At 47.2% G+C, this 22,472-nt stretch overlaps 2 protein-coding genes across 4 annotated transcripts in view; one reads left to right on the top strand and one right to left on the bottom strand.

Annotated features, from left to right (window-relative positions):
* Positions 1-3,143: 3,143 nt before the first annotated feature.
* TPGS2 (tubulin polyglutamylase complex subunit 2) overlaps positions 3,144-22,472 on the bottom strand; it is a 35,947-nt gene continuing 16,618 nt past the window's right edge. The window contains exons 5-9 of one of the 3 annotated variants that reach the window (XR_014230619.1): positions 20,828-20,941; positions 19,151-19,311; positions 16,168-17,144; positions 13,718-13,851; positions 3,144-3,187 (exon numbers count right to left, since the gene is read on the bottom strand). Coding sequence is in view for 1 of the 3 variants with exons in the window: in XM_082335361.1 (XP_082191487.1) it covers positions 16,917-17,144; positions 19,151-19,311; positions 20,828-20,941 (503 nt within the window). In the remaining 2 variants the exon portion in view is untranslated. Of the gene's footprint in view, positions 3,188-13,344; positions 13,852-15,691; positions 17,145-19,150; positions 19,312-20,827; positions 20,942-22,472 lie in introns of those variants that run through there. The other 2 variants (XR_014230620.1, XM_082335361.1) reach the window with 2 other exon arrangements.
* LOC309602058 (aquaporin-7-like) lies at positions 4,062-13,905 on the top strand (the record flags this gene model as incomplete). Its single annotated transcript, XM_082335362.1, has 6 exons — positions 4,062-4,266; positions 7,896-8,022; positions 10,268-10,405; positions 11,136-11,254; positions 12,640-12,857; positions 13,746-13,905. The coding sequence occupies exons 1-6, from the start codon at positions 4,177-4,179 to the stop codon at positions 13,903-13,905; spliced, it is 852 nt and encodes a 283-aa protein (XP_082191488.1). The 5' UTR covers positions 4,062-4,176.

Raw genomic sequence — 22,472 nt, 5'->3', positions numbered from 1 at the left:
TTGTGGTGTGGCTACTTATGCTAGTAGGGGACTGTACTTGGTGACGCCAGAGATCCTTGTCAGCCCTGCAGGCAAGAGAAACCATGCAAGTATGAGCAGGTGTCGTGGTTTAACCCCAGCTGTCAACTAAGCACCACGCAGCCACTTGCTCACTCACCCCCAGTGGGATGGGGGAGAGAATCGGAAGAGTAAAAGTGAGAAAACTCGTGGGTTGAGATGAAGACAGTTTAATGGGTAAAGGAAAAGCCACACACGCGAGCAAAGCAAAACCAGGAATTCATTCACTACTTCCCATCGGCAGGCAGGTGCTCAGCCACCTCCAGGAAAGCAGGGCTCCATCATGCATAACAGTTACTTGGGAAGACAAACACCATCACTCTGAACGTCACCTCCTTCCTTCTTCTTCCCCCAGCTTTGTATGCTGAGCATGACGTCATATGGTGTGGGATATCCCTTTGGTCAGTTGGGGTCAGCTGTCCTGGCTGTGCTCCATCCCAACTTCTTGTGCACCCCCAGCCTCCTCGCTGGTGGGGTGGTGTGAGCAGAAAAGGCCTCGATGCTGAGTAAGCACTTGCTCAGCAGTAACGAGAACATGTCTGTACTATCAACACTGTTTTCAGCACAAATCCAAAACAGCACCATACTAGCTACGATGAAGAAAATTAACTCTATCCCAGCCAAAACCAGCACATTCTCCACCCCTTATTCCATTCCATTTATGTCATGCGCAGGTCTCACACTACCCAACACATTCTCATTAACCACCACCACTCTTCCTATCCTTTGATACAATACTAAGACATCATTCCCTTAGTCTACGGACCACCCCTGAGAAACGTCTGTAAAATGTCCATAAGTGTCCACAAAATGTCCATTGAGTTCATTTAGTCCCTGACTTTGGGCTCCATGCGTGATGGTGGTCACTCAGGACAGGAGAGGTAGTGTGTCGCGTGGAGTTATTGGGCACCGAAGCCAGCTCAGGTCAGGTCACTGCTGTGCTTGCACTGCTTGTAAGGGTTGTCCTTCACTGATTCAGGTGGTTCCTACTATACTAATTCTTATAACATGCAACTCAAATCCCAGGTTACAACAATTTAAACATATTTCCATTACAATCATCTCCACCGCTGGCCCCTTTGGACCAGACCATTGGGTTTAACACTGCAATGAACTCCTCCTCTTGCCCCTGCTCCGCCCTGGACTCATCCGCAGACTGCAGTCCCTTAGGAGCATACCTGCTCCAAGTGGACCCTTATCCATGAGCCACAGTCTCTCCAGGGCTATACCTGCTGTGACATAGACTTATGCACAGCCACAGTCACTTAGAGGTGTGCCTGTTCCAGCATGGCCTTCTCCATGGACCACAATGCCTTCAGAGACAGACCTGCTCCAGCATGGACTTACCCACAGCCGCAGTCCCTTCGGAAGTAAACCTGTGCCAACATGGCCTTACCCACGGCTGCAATCCCTCCAGGGGTGTACCTGCTCTGTCCTGGGCTTATCCAAGGCCACACACTTTGAGGTGCTCCAGCATGACGTCCTGCACAGCCACTGATGCTTCAAGGTGTACCTGCTGCAGCATGGACTTATCCACAGCCACAGTCCCTTCAGAGGTACACCTGCTGTGGCACAGACATAACCACGGCCACAGATGCTTTGAGATGTACCTGCTCTGGCACGGGCTTGAGCATAACAACAGGTCATATTGAGCATCTGGCGGATCTTGGTGCTCCAGCCCTTGGCTGACTCACATGGTTGGTTGCACACGCTCAAGATCACCACATCTGGCTGCAGGGAGGAAGGGCAGTACAGCTCACCTGGTGGTAGATATGTACACGTGGGTGTGCACGTTGGAGCCAATCGCTTCACATCCCAGTGCTGACACTGGAGGGAAACTGCCAGCATCCATCATGACTCATAGGTTTGGCCTCAGACTCTTATTTTAGGTGGGGATGAACTGCCCTTTGGAGCTGCCTGTTTTTCTCTGCTAATTATAAAGTGGAGGGTGGCAGGCATAGGCTCACACATTTCAGTTTTGTGTGCTGTCAGAGCAGTGGTGCTCTGCGCTATAGAACTCATAGAAAGGTGTTTTTTGTTGTTATTACACTCCTTGAACATTGACAGATCACCTTTCTTTAATGTATAAAAATGACCTGAGGAACCCTAAAACTGAAGGGTTCTCACATTTTCAGCAGCCAACAGAGGAACCCAACGGAGAAATTAATGTCTCAGTGCCATCTTATGGAATGATCTGTATAAAAGGACAAGCAGCAGCAAGAGGCACATCCAGCGATCCATGATGCCATCCTAGAACCATGCTGGAGTTTTAGGGAATTTGGTGGTTATATCAGGGATTATGCTGAAAATATTATCACCAAACCAAAGATTTCTGTCACAAACCAGGATTGCCTTTTTCCCTGAGAAGACTGCAAGTCCATGGGAGCCCAGTGTTCCCAGAAAACGCCTGTCCATTTTTCAGCCCAAATTAAAATATGTAGATTCTTATAGTCAATGCTTGAACAGAGGAGACAAAGCTTTTCAGAGACACAGCAGTTTTCTTGTTTGCCCACAGGGGAGGAATCCACTTGGAAGGCTCCCTGATATCTAGGAGTGAAAAATAAAGTTGTAGGTCCAGTTGTGGGGGATACTGACCCACTCATACCTTGTCCATCTGAGAAAGGCTGTGAGATCTCCAACACATGCTGATGTGAGGACATCAGCTTTACATGTCAGCTGGAAATTACCATGTCCAGGAGAAACTCGAGGCTCTTGCCACCACCCTGACCTGGTGCTCCAGCTCCCATGTTTGTATGCTCCATGAATAAACATTTGCATAGCAGATAACGAAATAACCTGGAAAGGTTTATCAGCCACTTTTTCTGTGCCACAGCATGGCTCACAGACTCATAGGACAAAAAACCTTTCCATGTAGAAATACGTTGTAGGAACACCCTTGCCAGCAGCATGATTATCATCTGCCATGATTAGATGGTCCTTAGTATCAGAGACAGACTAGTAAATTATTGCATATTTAGCCAGGCGTTCACTGAGGTCAATAGCTAATCTGTCGCTGGAGGAGGGTTTACCCCAGTCCGTAAAACCCTTCCCTGCCACAAGACAGAAGATAATCTATAGAGCAGAGAGATGAATAGGCTTTGCAGGTTCTTCCATACAGCTGCTCAGTGTCCTGTGGGTGAAAGAAAATCTCATGAACTTTTGCAACGCAGTAGTGCAGAGCGAGGCAACGCTGGGGACAGCGTGAGCAGAGCGCTACGTCCCCATCGGTGCAGCTGCTGGTAACGTCTCCAGAGATGTGCACTGTGTCCCCTCCGGAGCCACATTGAGAAGCTGCAGCAGGTTGAGAGGAAGGCGAAGAAAACCAGCAAAGAACCAGATAAGGCTTGAAGAAAAAGGTCTTGAGTGTTCAGTGGGTTTAAGTTTTTCAGTGATTAAGCAAAAGTATTAAAACCTTTTCAGAGTGGAGAGGTAAGAGCAGGGAGATAAGCAGAGGGAATCAGGAGATGGAGGAGGAATCAGGACAGTGAAGGCTCTGCTCTGGCAGAGAGATTGAAGGTCTCTGGGGACCATTGCCAAGACTGGTCTCCTTGCCCCACACGAGAGGACAGACTGAGGGGGTGGTGGGGAGGCTCTCCACTAGTGTGATGGGAGCTGCAAATACAGGTGCATTCAAGCAAGAGCAAATATTCAACCTGAAGCAACGCTCAAGGCATCGTGCTCTTCCCAGCTGTCGGCAGCAGTGCACACCAGCTCCAGGCAGAGCATCCTCACTGCAGGTTGGGCATTCAAATAGTCCTTGAAAGCACAGGCAAATGGCCCTAATCCCACCTGTTAAAAAAAAAATGGCACCAAACCACCAGCCAGTGGGTTACAATGCAGAGCAGAGCCAAAATTCCTGTTCAGTTCCTGTGGAAAAGGTTAGGGAGAAAGACAGGCTCTAGGAGCACACCAAGTTTTAAAAGGACGGCAGTTGTGCGTGGGAAGACTTCAAAGCTAGCTGCTACTTTATTGGCTTGTTCATCGTTAACCAAATGAATGAAGGTGTCTAGGGGTGAAGGGAGGGTGCCAGGTTTCAAAGGGCAACTTAACTCAGTGCAATGAAGTGTGTGCTGTCACAACAGGAGCTCCTGCAGCTGCAGGTTGGAGCTGGAGAGCAAAATGCTGGAGAAGTTTCAGAAGGCGCTCACGATTCGTAGCATCACCGTCAGGGAGATGCTGGCAGAAGCACTGGGGATGTTCATCCTCATGGTAAGGAGGAGAGGGGCCCAGACATGCATGTCTGTGCATGTGCATGTGTGTGTGTATGATGGGTGGGTGAGAGCATAAGCATTTGCAGCAGCAATTTGTAAGGTCAGTGGTTTCCTACCACATCCTCAGGGTTGCTCAGCAGCTGGTTGCTGCTGCTCACCCCTCTGCTCTGGTGGGGTGGCAGTTTCCCATCAGGTAGACCATCTGTCAAAAACCTTCTGGAGGAAAAAAACAATGCAGAGGGTGGGAGGTGGGTGCTGGGAGATGGTAAAGGAGCTGGGGATGAGATGCTGTTTCAGTTCTCTTCTAGGAGAAAAACGAGGAAAAGCCCAGGAATGAAACCAAAGAGCAGTGTGTGGTCAGATGGGGCAATGCAACGCTTGTGTCAACCCCCCTGAAAGATCCCATGCAGTGAATTGAGGCTTTTCTTCCTGCTGTGCCAGAGGCAATGGTGTGGCTGGGGGGTCCTGCACAGATTAGGGGAGCAGACCCTGGCTCCTCTACCACTGACAGCCTCTGTGAAAAGAGAACAGCATTCATCCATCTTCCTCTTGGGGTTGCCAGGGTAATGCACACCTGTGAAACTCTCTGGAGCCACAACCCACCATTAGGAAACGTAATTACTGGGTGTAAAGCATGACAGGATTTTGGGTTTGGTTTTCTTATGCTGGCAAATGAATAGTGCTTATCCAAATCATACAGAAACTCCTCCGTTGCCTGAGGGATCTGTTTCACACAGAAAAAGCAAAGTGGTTTTGGGCTCTCGGGCTGCTTCGGAGGTGTTTGGAAAGAGAGCAAGGAAGGCTTTGCAGTCAGAATTGATCCCTGGTGAGGGTGAGGTGTCCAGCGGGACCAGAGCCTTTGTGTGTTGGAACAACATAGCAAACTGAGATCCTCCCTCTGAAAAGGTCCAGTAACTGTCTGTGCCAACTTACTACACCTGGAGTTACCTTGCAAGTGCTGAGAGAGACACTTTGGACTGGACAGAGGCCAGCATGGAAAGGCTGGGGATAATCCAAATAACTCGTATGTGGAGATTTGCACAGGAAGAAGATAAGATTTGTGTAAGCATGGAGACCTTTTGACACAGCTGCCTGTACAGATAAAGGTGCTTATTTTCAAGGGCAACAACTGCATGGGCAAAGGATGCTTACTTTTTGTCACATCTTATTGCACATCCAGCTCCTAGAAGTTCACTCCTTACTACACAGGTAGTTCTGCATGCATTGGATGTCAAAGTACAGACATTTGTGACTCCTCAGCAGGAGCTGAGCAAACCATTTTCCTTTGCCATTCCCTTTGTGTTTTGGTGGTGGAAGTTTTCAGGTGATAAAGATCAAGTTTACTGGGGTTGTTTAGTCTGGAGAAGAGGAGGCAGAGGGGAGACCTTGTTGCTCTCTACAACTACCTGAAAGGAGGTTGTAGCGAGGTGGGGGTCGGTCTCTTCTCCCTAGTAACGAGTGATAGGATGAGAGGAAAAGGCCTCAAGCTGTGCCAGGGGAGGTTTAGGTTGGATATTAGGAAAAACTTCTTCACCAAAAGGGTAGTCAGGCACTGGCACAGGCTGCCCAGGGAAGTGGTTGAGTCCCCATCCCTGGAGGTATTTAATAGACAGGTAGACGTGGTGCTTAGGGATATGGTTTAGTGGTGGACTTGGCAGTGCTAGGTTAATGGTTGGACTTGATGATCTTAAAGGTCTTTTCCAACCTAAACGATTCCATGATTCTATGATTCTAAGTTCAGAGGTGTCCTGCCAGGGCTGTCTCGGGGAAGCAGCATGAGAAGGAGACTTTTCTCTGCACTCTGACAGTCCAAGGAAGATTTTGGAGTCTGCAGCTCACGTGGGCTCTTCCCTCACTGATCCCCATGAGGGAATAGAGTAGGAGGAGGGACACTGCACATAGACCTCCATCAAGGGCTGGCCGCAAACAGCATCCAGCATCCGAATGTAGCATCCAGCATCCAACTCTCTAGCAGCCCCCTGGCCCTTACTGTAACTGGGAAAGTGCTGGATGCATATCCAGGATGTCTGGATGGTTCTTATTTGGATGATGGCACTCAGCCAGGGCCTCTTGCTTTAACGGACAGGCAATGTTCATAAAGGAGGGCACCAGGCAGTGGGAGTAAACAGCACAAGGATTAGGGAAGTAGGGGGAAAAAAAGGCTGTTCGGGGACTGTGAGAATAAAGGAAGGGACCAAAGGTTTAGATTTGTGCTGAAAAACATATTCTCTGTCCTGTCCTGTGTTTTTTTGATGATAGTGCTGTTCAGCTGCAACAGCCGTGTCTCCTGCCCTGCACCCCTCTCTCTGCACCTGCGTGCTGTCCTGCAAAACCTGTGCTTTATCCATTTGGCTTCTCTTGGATGTGGCTTTGGAAAAGCTCAGAGATGAGTAGGCAAAGTTTTTATAAGCGCATTGCAGTTGCTGGGGGACAGCCCAGACACTGCTTTTTGGGGCTTTTGCTGAGGCAGACTGAGAGAAGGGCTCACACCAGGCAGGCCGCAGCTCCATGCAGAGCACAGATTGTGGTCTGCGTGTATGAGAGAGATAAGAGCAGTGTCTCTGGGGAACAGGGGATTTTCGTGATGTCTGAAAGAGAGGAGGGAGAGCAGATGCATGAGATAAAATTTGGATCCAGGCAGAGCAGCCAGTAAAGATCTGAGTCAAAACAGGACAGGCCAGAGCAGCAGTTTAGAAGCTGGAGAGCATACTGACTTCTTTGTCTTGGAGGGAGATGTCACCCTGGATAAACGTTGGTGCAGTCCAAGGAACAGGATACACTCTCCAAGCCCTAAGTGGTTTGTGAGGCAGAGACCTCAAGAGAAGCTTTGTCCTTCTACAGATTTCAGTGTAAAAAGTGTTCAGCTGTGCAAAGAACTGATTTTTCCACCCTCTGACCACATTAAAAAAGTGAAATACAATTTACTTTCAGGCCAGAGCAATTTCTTGAACATGTCTTTTCCTGCTGGAGAGTGTTTACTTTTCTTTTTTTTCCCCAGTTCCACTTTAGTCACTAAAAAAATATTGAAACTTTGGCTGTTTTCAAACTGAAAGTATATGTGTTGAAAGGAAAAGTCAATCCAGAATTTCCTTCCTTGTTTTTTGCCAGAATAAGTTACCAAAATTAGACTCGAGTTTGGCAAATAGCTATGTGCTGCCCAAACTACATTTTTAGTCAACAAATTGCACACCAGGAAAAGAAAGGCAATGAATTTGCCCACTCTCCTTCGATCCAGCTTGGGCACTGCCTCTGGGCAGTCTGTAGTGGTGCTCCCATGGCTCACGTCCCTGGCTTCAGGTGCAGATGCCCTTACCACAGCTGTGTGAGTGATACCAGTCGAACCTGGGACGCCAGTGTGGGTGTTTGGGGTTTGTCTCCCTTGTACCCAACCCAGACCAGAGTGTCTGGTTTGGTGTGATGGTCAGCAATGAAGAATAATCCAGTTGGCCATTCAATTTGGCAGAGGAGGGTCATTCTCACTTCATCTCCTGACCATGGTCACCTTTGAGTCTTCCTGTCTTTGGGAGTTCATTAGTATTGCAGAAAAAGTAGGAAAGAAGCTCAGTCCACCACAGTAATAACACCACTTTTAATGCTCCTTTCTCTCTTCCTTTTTCCATGTACTAGGTCTTCGGCTTGTCTTCTGTGGCACAAGTGGTATTAGGAAAAGGAGACTTTGGGCAGCAGCTGAGCATCAATTTGGGATTTGGCATTGGTGTTACCTTGGGCATCCATGCAGCTGGAGGAATCTCTGGTGAGTAGGACGCTTGAGCATAGGACATCTCCATGTCCCATAAAGGCCACGCACATGGCAGGAGTGGGCTGAGGAGGGGAGGGTGATGGCATGGCAAGGCAGAGCAGTGCCCTCACGAGAAAAAAAGGCAGTCCTAGGGTCCCCAAGCAAGAAAAGCAGAGCAGGTTTGGTGACCATAATGAGGGTCAGCCTCGTGACCCAGTGATCACAGCCAAGTCCGCACCAGGGGAGGCAGGCAAGGAGTCACGATGGCACGGCGAGGTCAGGAGAAGCAGGGCACAAGGCAGGCGCAGCACACCTACAGTATGCTGACCCCAAACGCGTGTCCTGAGCTGAGACAGGGGCAAGTGGAACAGGGAGAGAGGCAGAGGTTCAGCCATCCTCTCCTGTTGTGGTCAGCAGAGCCAGGTTTCAGCAGTGGCCCCGTTAGGTGCTTGGGATCCATCATGGCCCAAGGAGACAAGGAGCTCTGAAAACATGCTGCCAGTCTGACCCATGGGGAAGTAAATAATTTATTGCGAAGGAGAGCTTACTGCTGATGTTGCAACAAGGAATGGTATGCAAATTTTCACCTTATCATCCACACCCATGTGCACACACCCCACGCGAACTCAGGAGGTGGTGTTTCAGGGCAATGGGGTGGTATCTCTCACATGACAGAGCATTACCTTTGCCTTGTGCAATTTCTGCATTCATTTGCACCAGGAGAAGAGATTAAGGGCTCTAGTAGGCAGAAAATTAAAGCAAGTCCTTGCTCTTGAACTGTTGGAGCAGAGAGATGTCCAAGGCTGGGGCTGGCTTGGAAAGGAAAGTTTTTCCACGCGAGCGGTCAGCTCTTGGTCTCCCTGTCCTTTTGGAGCTGGTGGAGACATCCTGGGGAAAGTGGGTTGAGGAAAGTAGGTCCCTGCAGTGCCAGCTAACATCTGAGATGGACCTGATCTGCTGAGGGCTGGGAGGTGAGATGAAGGGTCTCAACTCAGCCAGCAAGAGGCTGGCTCTGGAGCCAGCTTCACGGCTTCTTGGCATTGTGATTTGGCTTCATTTGTGTCACAAGATGTTTCTAGTGATCTCTGAAATGGCTGGTCATGCCTGCAAAGGATCAGAGGATGGAAGAAAAAGGCGTATCCCTCCATTTCAGTTGTGGCTGTGTGACTATAGCAGATGGTACATGCACTTTCACTTCACTCTGTCCTGTACTTTGATGAGATGACATGTGTCCGGCTCTTACCCCTTTCTGAGGCTGGAGTAGGAAAGGGCCACTAAGATTGGGGTAAGTTTACACGTACTAGGCAGGAAAAAGCAAATACTTCCTTTGGACTTGTGGGGAGATGAGGCCTGGAGAAAAAATGTGGTTTGCACTGAGGGCACCAAACCTGGATCCACTTAGTCTTTCTGCAAAAGCAGCATTGTGATACCAACCTTCTCCACAGAAATTGTCCCCTCAAACCAGGGAAAACCGGTCTTGCACTGTATGAAAGCCACGTACTAGAATACATAAGGAAATGCAGTCCAAGATTAGAAACTCTGTGAGGGAAGGACAGGGACTGCTTCACACTAACGGGAGCAACCATGGTTTGGCCAGGATTGACCGTCCTGGTACCCCTTCTCAACGCAGTGACATACAAGAGCTAATTTGAGTCCCTGCCGACAGCCCTGTGTAGGATTTGCTTTGCAGACACGAAGATATGGGGCATCAGTGGCTGATTTTGCCGTTTGTTTCCCTGGCGTCTTGCGCCTTGCCTGCCAGATTTGCTAAGGGCCTGCAGCTCCCATCAGCTGGGGTGTTCAGCTCTGCCAGGACGAGGCCCTCCTTGCCTATCAGATGTTTTCAGAAGGCCTTGCGATTGTTTGGGATAAGATTTGTCTCCTCTACCTGTAGCCATATAAAAGGTGGGTGATGATTTTAAGTTCTGGGCTCCCTTTAAGTTGAACAGAGAGAAATCATACAGAAGGAAGCTCATGCCATGCCAAGAGAGGTGTCTCTGACAGGTGAGATGACTGAGGCAGCCTGTGGTCTACAGAGAGTAAAGCAGAGGCTGTCTAATTTTTAGAGGACTAAGGCTAGGAGCTCTCTGCCCTGAATCATTCAGCTGCCCAGGGAAAACGGCTCAGTTTTGACTCTGTGCAGGAGCGAGACCCTGCCCTGAAAGCGTGTTCTGCAGCAAGGTCTGGGGGTTACCGTGGGGCATGCTCCAAAACAGCTGCATCAGGGTTAAGACCACTTTTTTTTGCTGTGATTTTGCAGGAGCTCATCTGAACGCTGCCATCACCCTCACACACTGCATCTTAGGAAACCTCCCCTGGAGAAAGTTCCCAGCTTACCTGATCGGCCAGTTCCTGGGGTCCTTTACGGCAGCAGCCACCGTCTTTGGCCTCTACTATGGTACGGTTGTGTCTTTATCACAGGGGTTGCTATGGGCACCATTTCAGTCTTAACTCACAGTTCGTCAAAAATATTTCCTTTTACAGTACCCAGCATGATGTCTGGGTGAGGAGGGCGAGCTCCTGTCCCGTGGGACAGACCTTCATATCTCAAGGCCAGAGCAGGGCCCAGATATCTCTGGGAAGGAATGTGCAGTTCCTGGAGAACGCAGCTCCTTTTGCTCAGGGCATTCCCACCGCCAAAACCTGTCCTCAACTCAAGGCTAGTAGCTGTGTTTTGTCAGCATTTTGTTTCCAGGGTCTGCAAGGGCTTGAGTTAGATGGACTACCATGTATTAGGTACAGCTGGAGCTCTGGGGGACTCTGCTGGTCTGTGGGAAATGGGAGAACTGTGGTTCCGAGTTGTGAGCAGAGGACCCACCACCCATTCGCTCCAGCATGTCTCAGTCACCGAGGGGCAGAGAGATGGAGGCCTCCAGTGCATCCACAGCATCCAGCCTGCCCCAGGCTCCTGGAGCAGGGACAGGGAGCTGGTAGGCGTAAGGAAGCAACTGCAGACCAAAGTCTGCAGGTAACAGGTATCGGTCAGATCGTGCCTGCGAGGCGTGTGTCACCTCCATCATATCTCCCATTGCCTCTCTTCCCCTTGGTGTCCATGCTGGCTGGAACGGGTGGACTTGCATACATGGGATGAACTCTGTGCTAACTCCCATAATTCCCATTTCTCCTAGATGCTCTGTACGACTACACCAAGGGGAACTTTACAGTGACGGGCCCAACTGCCACAGCATCGATCTTCTCCACTTACCCTGCTCCCTATGTATCCTTGCCGGGGGCCTTCTTCACAGAGGTCAGTGGGGACTGCTGTGGTGTGCTCAGAGAAGGCGGGTGGTAACAGGTCCTGGTCTGCTACAGGGGACTCACAGCCCTACACGGGCAGACACAATCACAACCTCTACTCCAAAGAGCCCCCTGTCCAGGCGGGTGCCTGACAAGTAAGAGCCAATGCGCCTTGGTGGCTGAGCAAGCCTAAAGGGTAATGCCTGCTGGCTGCTCTGCAGCTTCGTCTGAGTGCCCTCCCGGCATCTTCCCTGCAGGCAGCCCAAGCAGTGGGAATTGAGAAGCTAAGCTATATGAGGAACTATCTCCTTTGGGCTCTGGGCAGTTCCCTGAACTGTTCTGCTTTTTTGGATCCTACATCTGCCCCACGCTCCCAGGCAGCTCTGCTGGCTGCTCCTCACTGGCACAGAGAGCCTGGGACTGTCTTCACATGGACACAGCCTGTCTGGATTGAACCTCTAGGGTTTGAACAGTCCAATTTAGACTGCATACAGCTGATTCGCAGCATACAACACAATGCCCAGATGCCCAGAAATAGGAAGGGGATGTTTCATGGGACATGGAGCACTGGGACACTGGAGAAGGAAGATTCACTTCCAATTCAAATCTGAGGAAGCCTGTGCTTTTGTCTCTAAGCTGGGCATGATGAGGAGGATGGTGAGAGCTGGAGAGCCTACAGGTGGGGACCTGATCACTCAGCCTCCTGTGGAGCATGCAGTGTCCTTGCTGCACAAGAAAGTAAATGACAGTGATACTGCATTGCCAAGAGCTGCAGAGTTTCTGCTTTTGCGGGCATCTCTGCAAGCAGTCCAAGGCTCTCCAGCTGCATTATCTCAAGCACAAAGAGACAGGAGTCATCACCTCTATCCAAACCACAGTTCCTGACATCTTGGGCACTGCAGATCTACAAATGCCAGCTATGTACTGTCACAGATGGGAGATTCAGTTTCCCAGATGAGAATCTGGTATCTGCTTTCAGTCCTGAAAGGGCTAATGCAACAGGCTATAGAAAACATCACTTCCTCTAGGGAGGATCAGATTTGTCTTGTTAGCAGTTTGTTATGGCCCTGCCTCTGTTTGTTAGACAAAATGTATGTAAAATAATCCATGTCCCTAACTTGAAAGGTGGAGGGAGAGGACAGTGCTGAGAAGTTTGTATCAGTCCTAGAGCATTTTTGATGATGAGGTGGAGATGTTTTTGGTGGGAAACGAGTCAAGACTTTTCTTCAGTCTACCTGTGAGGAGGGAGTAACATTGGGGTCCTCCCTGACCTGATCAGACCATGAATCCCACCTGCTCTTCCATTCTGGGAAGTCTCTTCCTCTCTGCTGAGCAGGATCCTTCTGCCTTCCCCATTCTCTCTCCTGACCTGCTGCCTCTTTCCTGCTCCTGCAGTTTACGGCAACAGTGATGCTGCTCCTGGGCATTCTGATCATCCACGACGAGAAAAACAACGGAGCCCTGAAAGGCACGCAGGCCCTGCTCACGGGTATCCTGGTCCTGGGCATCGGCCTGGGGATGGGGATGAACACAGGCTATGCCATAAACCCTTCCCGGGACCTGCCCCCCAGGGTCTTCACGGCAATTGCTGGCTGGGGAATGGACGTCTTCACGTGAGTGATCCATTTTGCTTTTACATTGCTCAGCTTGCAAGGAGAGAAGATAAGCCCAAGATAAAACGGTCATGAAGCCTTTTTCTTTGGGACAAATGATGGTATCACTGCAGAGTGCGTTCTCCATTCTCAGAGAGAAGGGTTGTGCATAGAGGAGCCCCACGCATTATGTACACAAAATTTGGGGTACACTAATTCTTCAGTATGGGATTCATCTTGACATTTAGATACCTCAGTTTGGGCACCAAATCAGCTACCTGTTAGCTGGAGATCTAGCTGGTTATTGCAGTGTTTGGAGAGCCAGAGAGCGATTTGGCTCACCTGAAAGCAGGTACTTACAGCTGGATTGCTGTATAGCTCTCCTAAATTTAGATATCTGATACTGGAGGTGAAACCCTGCTTTCCCCTACCTAGTACGATGGTGCCATGCTAGGGCTCTTCCCATGGTGAGGGCATTAGCAGAGTCTCTTGTCCCGGCTGCCCATTTTCATTAAATTTCCAGAAAATATCTTTGAGAGCTTAGTAGAGGAGGTGCAGATGTTATTGGAAATGGGGAGGAAAAAGGGGTGTGTGTGTCTGTCTGTCTGTCAGTCACACTCATCAGGATCACACAGACTATTTCTGTAGGAGAACAAGAAACCTGTGAACAGTGCAAAGCCACTTTCCCAGGCCGATGAGGAAAACGACCCTCCCTCCAGCAATTATGCTGGTGGATAGAGAATTTGTCTAAGCCAGTTGTAGGGCCCAGTATGTGAAGCAGGCTATACACCTCTGCTCACACAGCTCACTCCTGCCCCAGCAGACTCGGCGCACCTCACCCTGCGCCATGTGGCGGCAGGGCAGGGGTTCGTCTGGCTCACCTGCTGACTCTTCTGTGTTTTGTTTTAGGGCTGGACATCACTGGTGGTGGGTCCCACTCATAGCTCCGACTCTGGGAAGTCTTGCTGGTGTTTTAATCTACAAACTGTTCATTGATTTTCACAACCAACCTGTCCTGGAAAGTCAAAATGAGAAAGGACAGCCAGTGGTGGAGACTTCTACATTGTGATGGCTACGTGCTCCAAGGAAAGGGCCTGACAGCAAAGCCTATGTGGATGTATGGACTGACAGCCAAAGGGTAACCAAGGGGATAAGGGCATGTGCAATGGTGCTGCCGGAGCACACTGTTTCTCCACCCTGCAGGTGGAGAAATGAGGGACTAGTCTTCAATAAACCTACTCTGCTTAACCAGACAAACTGAGCCTCTGAGACACTGGGCAGAACCGGCTAGAGCTAGACCTGTCTGTGACCTGAAGAAATTATTCAATCTCCCTGTGCAAAAATCTACAAAAAAAAAAATCATCACATTCTGGAGAAAAGCAAAGCAGAGCTGCAAGACTCCAGGTACATGGAGTCACACACATGAGAGTTCATAGAAATCAAAATACAGGATCCAACAGTGGCAGAAACAACTTAATTAACTTAATTAAAGAAATTTTGATCTGGAATATTCTTTGGTAAGAGGTAGATACTACACTGATGGATCGGGGGCCTAGGCTTGCTTCCATTTGCTAATATGCCACACTAACAAACACCTAGTTTGGCAGAGCAGAGAAGAGAAGAGCAAGGACAGTCTGAAATAGAACCCTGAACATGATTTTTTTTCATGCTTGGTTTCATGTTTTGCTTTTTAATCTAAACATTCAGGAAGCACCAAAAAATTAGTAAACTAAACAACAAGGTCTTCTGAATCATGGCACAGCTCTGCTGGAACAGGCTGGCGTCATGGAACCATGTGTGTTACTGACAGGCTAGACTTTACCACCATATGAAAGGGTTCGGACAGCTTCTGTGCAGCATCCCCAAATGCTCAAACAAAAAAACCCATCCTTTTCTCCACTCTGAATGCACGAGAAATGTGGGAAGAGGCTGCCCTGCTCCTGCAGGAATTCTGCCACCTCCATCTGAATGAGGAAGTGGGCCTGCAACAGCCTTACAAGTTTGAGGTACCACCGGATTAAAAGTAAAACAGTATCAGAAGCTGCCTGTTCCCAGGGGGGTGACAACAGTCTTAATTTTTCTAGAAAGTGCTTAAGCACGTATGGTATGTATGTCAAGCACATGACGGCAGTCCCAGGGTTGGGTACCATGAACACACAACACAGGGATCTCCAAGAGTAGAAAGTGACAGAACATCACTACCGCACAGAATTCCAGAAAATGGCATTTACTGGCTTTAATGATCATTCACATCTCACTATTAAAATGATTACTAATGTATTACTGTGGCACGGTGTGGGGTGGTAGGTACTGACGTCCCTGCTTCCTCATTAGAGCTGACCTCCTATTAGGTCAGCAGCCACAGCAGATCTTCACCTGGCACAAGACGCACATCGGCTTAAGAGGGCTGAAGAGCATTAGAGGATTTTCTGTCATTTGGGGGTGGCAGAGGGCAGCTGCCAGGCAGTGCAGCAACTGCACTTGAGGGTGGGTCCTGGGCAGTGCTGGAAGCCAGCACAGCATGCCACAGCTGGGGCCGATGGCTGCAGAGATTTTGAACAGTGAGTGCAGGACAGAAGTGGAACAGCTGTCACACAGCTGAGTCTTTTGGTCTATTTGAACTAAACTGGGAACTTCAGAGTAGCACAAGATGGGATTAGCTAAAAGATGCTGTAACCCATCCCTTCTCAGTGATTTTCCACTGCATTAAAAGAAACCCCAAACAATCCAGCCTGCTCCCTGCTCTTACCATACCCTGTGCATGTGCTCCCAAAAGCATCTTCAAATACCCAATCACTCTGGAGGAAAATATTAAAATCTTTATTAAAATACTATTAAGCACTTAAGAGGGTGGCTTTGTCTTTCTGAAGGCCATACAAACTCTCGTGAAAGCCTCACAACACCCCTGTGAGGTAGGTTTGCCTTATGTAATTATGTGACTGTTTCATAAATAAAAGACGATGCTGTTTAAATAATCAATGCTTATTTGAAGATGGTGACTTTGATTTCCCTGCTTAAGCACAAAACGTGTTGGTTGCTACCATGTGTTTCCAGCACATCTAAGAAGACAGAACAGCATAGAAAAGTAATGGAAACAATCAGATAAAACTGAAAACCAGCAGTGAATGGGTTAAAGCGCAGTTCTAACCTGAAAACTTACAGTATAGAAAACAGCTTCAGGGGCTTCTAAGGCTGTAGGATCTCAGTGGCCCCTGGTCAGATCCTGCCCAATTTAAAAGCGACAAAGGCCGTTTGAATGGTCAGCTTTGCAAATGAATGTGTGACAAACCACGGGGTCCTCCTGGCTTATAGGACTCTTAACACTACTTACCCACCCTGGCTCAGCAGTTCCCACAAGAGGAGAAAGCAGAGGCAATGAGGGATGTTGCAGCTTCTGGCTGCCTTCAGGCTTATCGGGAAGGACATCACACCTACGTCACTATCTGACAAGATAGAGCACAAAGGCCAAAAAGTGGTCTGGGCTGTAGAGCAAGTGACTAGGCCAATGCAGAGACAAGGAAGCCCCAGGTCCCTTTGTACCATGAATCTCAGACCAGAAGTTGGAAGGAGCACAGGGAAGTGCGGAGTTTGATTCTCTCTGAAGCAGAAGATATTTCTTTGTTCAGTGGGTTGCAGCCTGCTCCCATAGCATGCCAGGTCAGGACAGGTTTCTTTTAAAGGAGATGGCAGAAATATCTTCATACGCTGTATTTCAGCATGGGTCTATTAAAGTAACGGTGACTTACATTGGCTTTCATTTCACTGCTGTAGTTACACAGGAACAAAAGCTTCCCTACAGAGCAGTGACATCAAGGGCCTCTTATGACCTCTGAAAAGTACATGCTTCAAGTAGCAGAAGGGAATAAAATCAACGTCTCAAGTTTTTTTCTCAGAACCTCCAGGAACTACATCCCTCCCATGTCAAAGTACATCGTGGCTATATTTCATGCAAATGCTGCAAAGTATTTTCCATGGGCACATCTATCCATGCACAAGAACTTAGTCTGAACCACTGAGGCTCTGCATCAGAGAACATCAAAGCTTATTGCAAATGGTGTCCAGGGTCAGATCTGGGGGGTCTCACTTCCTTGAAGAATTCCCAGCTAGTGAGGATGTCTTGGAGGAGGTCAGGCTTGTGTGACTCTTTTGGGAGCCCACTGCCTGGGAGGGTTGTTTCTTTTTGATCACTGGAGTTTTGTTCTTGCTTTTGAATACCTTGTTGGGGTCCAGCTTGTTCACAAAGGAATCAGCTTCTTCAGAGAGGAGAGCTGTGTTGATGGTTATGGGTTTATACATGTTAAACCATTGCTGAAAGACAGGATGGTGGGGAAGGAAAAGGTTAAAATCAAACTGCAATTAGACATTCCCACCCTGCTCCCCCTCACCCCTGAGATCTGATTTTAATCATATACCACTTATCAGTTTGCAGTTTACAGGACTGTGCAGAGTGCCTTGTGATAAGGACACCCAAGGTACAGCTACAGCTACAGTCCTCGAACTGCCCCACATTCCAGACAGGGAAGAGGAGAACCAGACACAGACCTAACACTACCTTTCCTGCAGTGTCACTCCTATCAGGAGCAACTCCTGATTTAAACCACAGGAGGAAAAGCAAAGGGAGGGGATGAAACTAAACCACATTTATTTAGATTTAGAGAAGCAGAAAAGATTAAAAAACCTTGGAATTTAGAAGTGTTTATAAATTGGAACCAAACTAGTTGAACTTCTCAAAATATAGCCTCCCCCCCTCTCTTCACACGTACAACAATGCAGGTTTTTTAACTCTTTACACAAAGGATTTTGTGTTTATTTTTCTTTGGCCTGATTTTACACCTAGAAGTGACTACGATGATTTTCTTTTGGTTCCCGGATGCCACCACAATGTTATGCCCTGCAATTCTTATCTCTTAGTGTTTTTCCTATCAGTTTTTCATTGACAAAGTCAGGAAATAAAACTGTAGGGGTTACGGTATTACAAATCCCACAGAAACCATCAGCAAAGAGTTGAACAAGATAAACAAAAGATCAATACCGAAATGTAGATGGCAATCTATTCATGCACTGCTTAATGGAAAACAGCTTTAATATACCGCCCTTGAAGACCTTTCAAATGATAATGGTTAACACACTAGAAGGATTTTAACTAACAGAGGCTGCAAATGATTAGGGAATACATGAATGATTTCACTAAGGTTTGTGAATATACTGAACATAATAAAATATTCTAGCAGGAAAGTTACAGAAAGGCAGAGCACAGGTATATGCTAGAGTACCATGTACACAGCCTTGACTGATAAAGTACAGCACAGTATAACAGGGAAGACACCAGAAATACAAAGAGCCAAATTCCACAGCCATTGATAGATGGGAAGTCGGCAGTGATTTTAGTGAGTAGTTCTGATGTATGCCCAAGGCTGAGGCAGGACCAAGGAATGTCATGCTGGTAAGATAGCTGTCATGTCTGGGTGAAGTGCAGGACACTCACTGAGACCCGCCAGGCCTTGCTAACATGCACAGACATTGCACAGGCTTATGTGCTATGTTCGGTAGTATGGTCAGATCCATTCCCCAACCTCTCACAAGGTGGAAGCAGGGTTAGGGCTGAAGGTCCAGTCAGGCACAGAGGAATGGCAGGAGCCTCTAATAACAGAGTTAGGGCAGAGCAGAATAGCAATTTTAATAATAATAATAAGGGGCTGGAATGGTCACGAGGCTGTACCTGGAGCTCTCCGAACTACTTCTAGGACTGCTGGCATTTAAATTGCCCCTTTTTGGGCATTATTTTTATCGAGGCATCCCTTCATGACTGAGGAGGATGCAAAGCAATTAATATTCTTGGCAAAGCTCAAGATTATAGTCTTCCTCTGGGCTTCCGTCTAATGTGTAGTTGGATTTTCCTCTCCACACAGAGAGCAGTAGGCTCTTGTTCAGTGCTATGCCGAGAAAACTGATCTTGACAAATCTTACATAGCTGTGGGGATGAACAGCTTTACATGTCCTCACTTGCCAGCAGTCAAGGAAGCGGAGGTTGGCTTCAGAGTCAAGAAAGCAAAGAAATAATTGGGGTTCCACCACCTGCTGTTAGAAGTCAAAGGTAGAGCCCAACTTGGGTGAGAAAAGCAGGGTTAGCACAATGTTAGTGAATTCACTAACACAAACAAATGACTGTTAACACGCTATAGGGGAAAGACTCATGGCCCCTTCCATGACTCACTAGGGAGACCCATATGAGCCTACAGACTGCTTGTCAAAAGGTGGGAAGATCCAGTCTATACTTCTGCGAAATACTGATGAGCCAGATCCTGCTGTCCTACCTTGGCCTGGGGGCTGACCCCATAGCTGGTGAAGGCGTACTGCCACTGTGGGAGACCCAGGTGGGTAATGAGCAGGCGGTAGTAGGCTGTGAAGGTTTTGGTGAGGAAATGCCAATACAGAGCTCTGTCCAGGAACCATATCTCCGTGTCTCGGGAGACAACTAGAACAAAACAAACACAAATTATACTATTGCTTTGTAGCGATAAGATCAACTCATGGCCACTGTCAGGTGGGAGACACAACATACTTATCAGAAAGGCTGCAGCTTCTAAAACACAGCATCCCCGACTAACATAGATGATTATCCAGAGGCAATGTTGTTTAACAGTTAAGAGGATGGGGACTGAAAAAGACTTGGTTCTGCTCCCAGCCTTACTAAAAATACTCATGCAATAGCCATTCTATTAATTTTCCCCACTGTAAAATGGATGCAGTGCTATTCCTTCCCAACCTGGGACTGATGTTCTACATGGAACATGCCTGGACATCAGCAACTTTGTAGTGTAAGTTCAAAGTACAATTATGGCAAACATTTATATAACCCCACAAAGTAAAAAGCAACTAACTCAATTGTCAGTCATCTGGATTACTGAATAGAGTCCAGAGTCTGGAAGTCATGGGAGTGTGTGCTGCCAACAAAAACACATTTTGCAAAATCTTTGCACAGTGATCAAATATTTCTCTGCTGGTGACATCCTTTGGAGCATAAAAAGAAGTGATTTTACTTGGGAAATCGAGACACTGAACGTTGTTAATTAAACACACTGCCTGTCCCTTGTGCTGACATCAACACCTATAAACAACGCTCCCCCCCTTGCCCAGGTTATCCACTGCATGGGCTGAAATCGCTACAACTGGAAGGCAAGAGGAGAGGTAAGACGTTTCTGCCTTGGGCGTTGTAGTCACACCCAGTGAAAGACACAAGATAACAACCAAAGGGTTTTCTTAACAAGAAGTGTATCACAACTGCACACTCCCACACTGCCAATATACAGGTATACACATACACCTAGTGACCTGTGCACTATGTCAGATGACAACTACTATACAAGTGACTCCGGTATTTCAGTAATCCCCGACTGATAGCAGCTTTCTGTGTATCTGTCATTAGGAACAGCTCAGCTCACATCTTTCACTCTCCTGTTCAACCCTTCCTGCCAAATTTTGACCTAGTTAGCACCTGGAAGCTCTGCATCCATGCACAAGGTGGAAGAACCAGTCTAAGTCTGTCTCAGTCAGCTAAGGACCCTTTCTACCATCTACCCTTTGCTTCAAAGCAGCATTACACCCTTTCTCATCAAAATGTAAGGGAATTGTTCTGAGACATGCAAATAATCAGAGATATGTCAGTGGCTGAGCTCTAGCCTTCTGCATTATTTCAACATGATTGCCTGTAGGTCATACGTGAATGCTTTCTTGTTTCAGTACGCAAGTATGCTATGCATGCAGAAAACATAAGTTATAACTCAGATTCGAACATTAAAAGGAGGGAAAATGTTAGCTCCACTTAAGTCTCTATAGGGTTTAGCTCCTGACTTCAGTGGAGACAGGACATCCCAGTAAATGTTCATCTACAAAATGCAAGGAAGATCAGAAATGTAAGATGATTCCATGCATGTGGCCTCCAGACACAATCCACAACAAGAGATGGCTAACTTTGCTCTTTTCAGTCTTACCTGGTTTAGCGTGCTTGTAAACAAGACAAACTTTCCCATTCCCATTGCATGGGTCTAATTCAAAGATAAGACTACGAGAATCAAAGTGTGGCTTCTCTGGTTTGTCTCCATTACCTGAAAACAGAAAAAGGTCTTCATGAAACATGTTTGGAAAGTGACTGTGATTCAGCTGCAAAGAGTCAATCTATTTGATACTTATTAATAAATCAGCTGAGTAAGAACTAAATCAAACTATTATATTTATACTTCTTGGAAAGGATTAAGTTTCCTGTGTTTAAAAAAAAAAAAAGTGAGAAAAATTTTAATCTCTGTTAGGAAAACAAACCACAGAGTCAAAATCTGATGGCTGAAAAAAACCATCAAGCTGCCCTCTAGTCCTTCCCTGGCATAAAGCAGAATCAACTTTACAGATGTCATTCCTGAAAGGTGTTTGTCTAATCTTTTCTTAAAGTCCTCCAGTGTTGGAGATGCCACAATCTCCAGGCAGTCAACCCAAATCCATTGTTATCACTTAGAAGTTTTCCTCATGTGGATCCTGAATCTTCGTGGCTTCAATTGAAGCCCATTATGTCTGTTCTACCCACCATCTCTTTTTTGTCCTACTTTCTTTTTTTCTAAGGAGGACAGGAAGAACAGTTTATTCTTTTTCTCTTGACAGAAGACTTTGATGAACTTGGAGACATATACATTTCTTCATATATTCCAATGTGACACCAGTGTCCTTCTCAACAGCCACTCATACCCAACTTCTCACCCACAACCACCATATAGTCTTTCTACAGGACCATTCTGGGATTGTGTAGCTGCAAGTTCCTGCAGAATATCATTTTGAATTCTAACGCTCCTGAGGAAGAAGGGGGACATGCAAGTCAGGATGAGAACACTGGTGGGGATGTAACTTTTTCTCAGTGTACCTTATAAGTGCATCAGTGGAGGTCTAACTGGCTAAATGGAAGTAGAATTTGGCCCATTTCATTACATTACAATGGCTACAAGATCAGGACTGCAGCCAAGCTGGAAGGTGCAAAAAGAAACTTTCAGCCACATTTAGAAGGTACAAGAGCTATAGATATTCAGAGATAAGACTGAAATCAAATAGCAATTTTTTAAGGAGTCAGCATGACACCTGGCTCTGTTCTTATCTTCTTACTTCTTCCAGTCTTGTTAGACTGGAAGAGCTCTGAGAAAGTGTGGGCTTTTTTTCTTCTTTTTCTCTTCAAACTGCAGGATGCCCAGCATTTTTAGGCAGTCTGGAAACACACGTTTTCCAGGGCCACCTCACGCTTACATGTATTTACCAGAGTTATTTTTCCAGTTCCAAAGAGCATATCCAGCTGTCTGTTCACTACCAAGACAAGAACTGTTATCTTTTGTTCATGTAACAACATAAGCACACAAGACTTTAGAAGCTGAATCACTGGAGGAAGCCTCAGTTAAAAATTTAAATAGAGAAAAGGCAGAACAGGAGGGCTGCCAGGCTGTTAAAAGAGTATGCAAATAATACTAGTGACTGGCAGCATTAACAATCCCCATGAGATTCACAGCATGTAACTCTACCTCTCAAGGCTGTAGGGGACTAACACAACATATTGTAGATCCGGCCCAGGAGACAAAGAAAATCCCATTTACTGGGAGTGACCTTTTC

Source organism: Platalea leucorodia (genome assembly GCF_965183815.1).
Source record: "Platalea leucorodia genome assembly, chromosome: Z".
Classification (NCBI taxonomy): domain Eukaryota; kingdom Metazoa; phylum Chordata; class Aves; order Pelecaniformes; family Threskiornithidae; genus Platalea; species Platalea leucorodia.
This window is presented reverse-complemented; position numbering and strand designations above follow the sequence as displayed.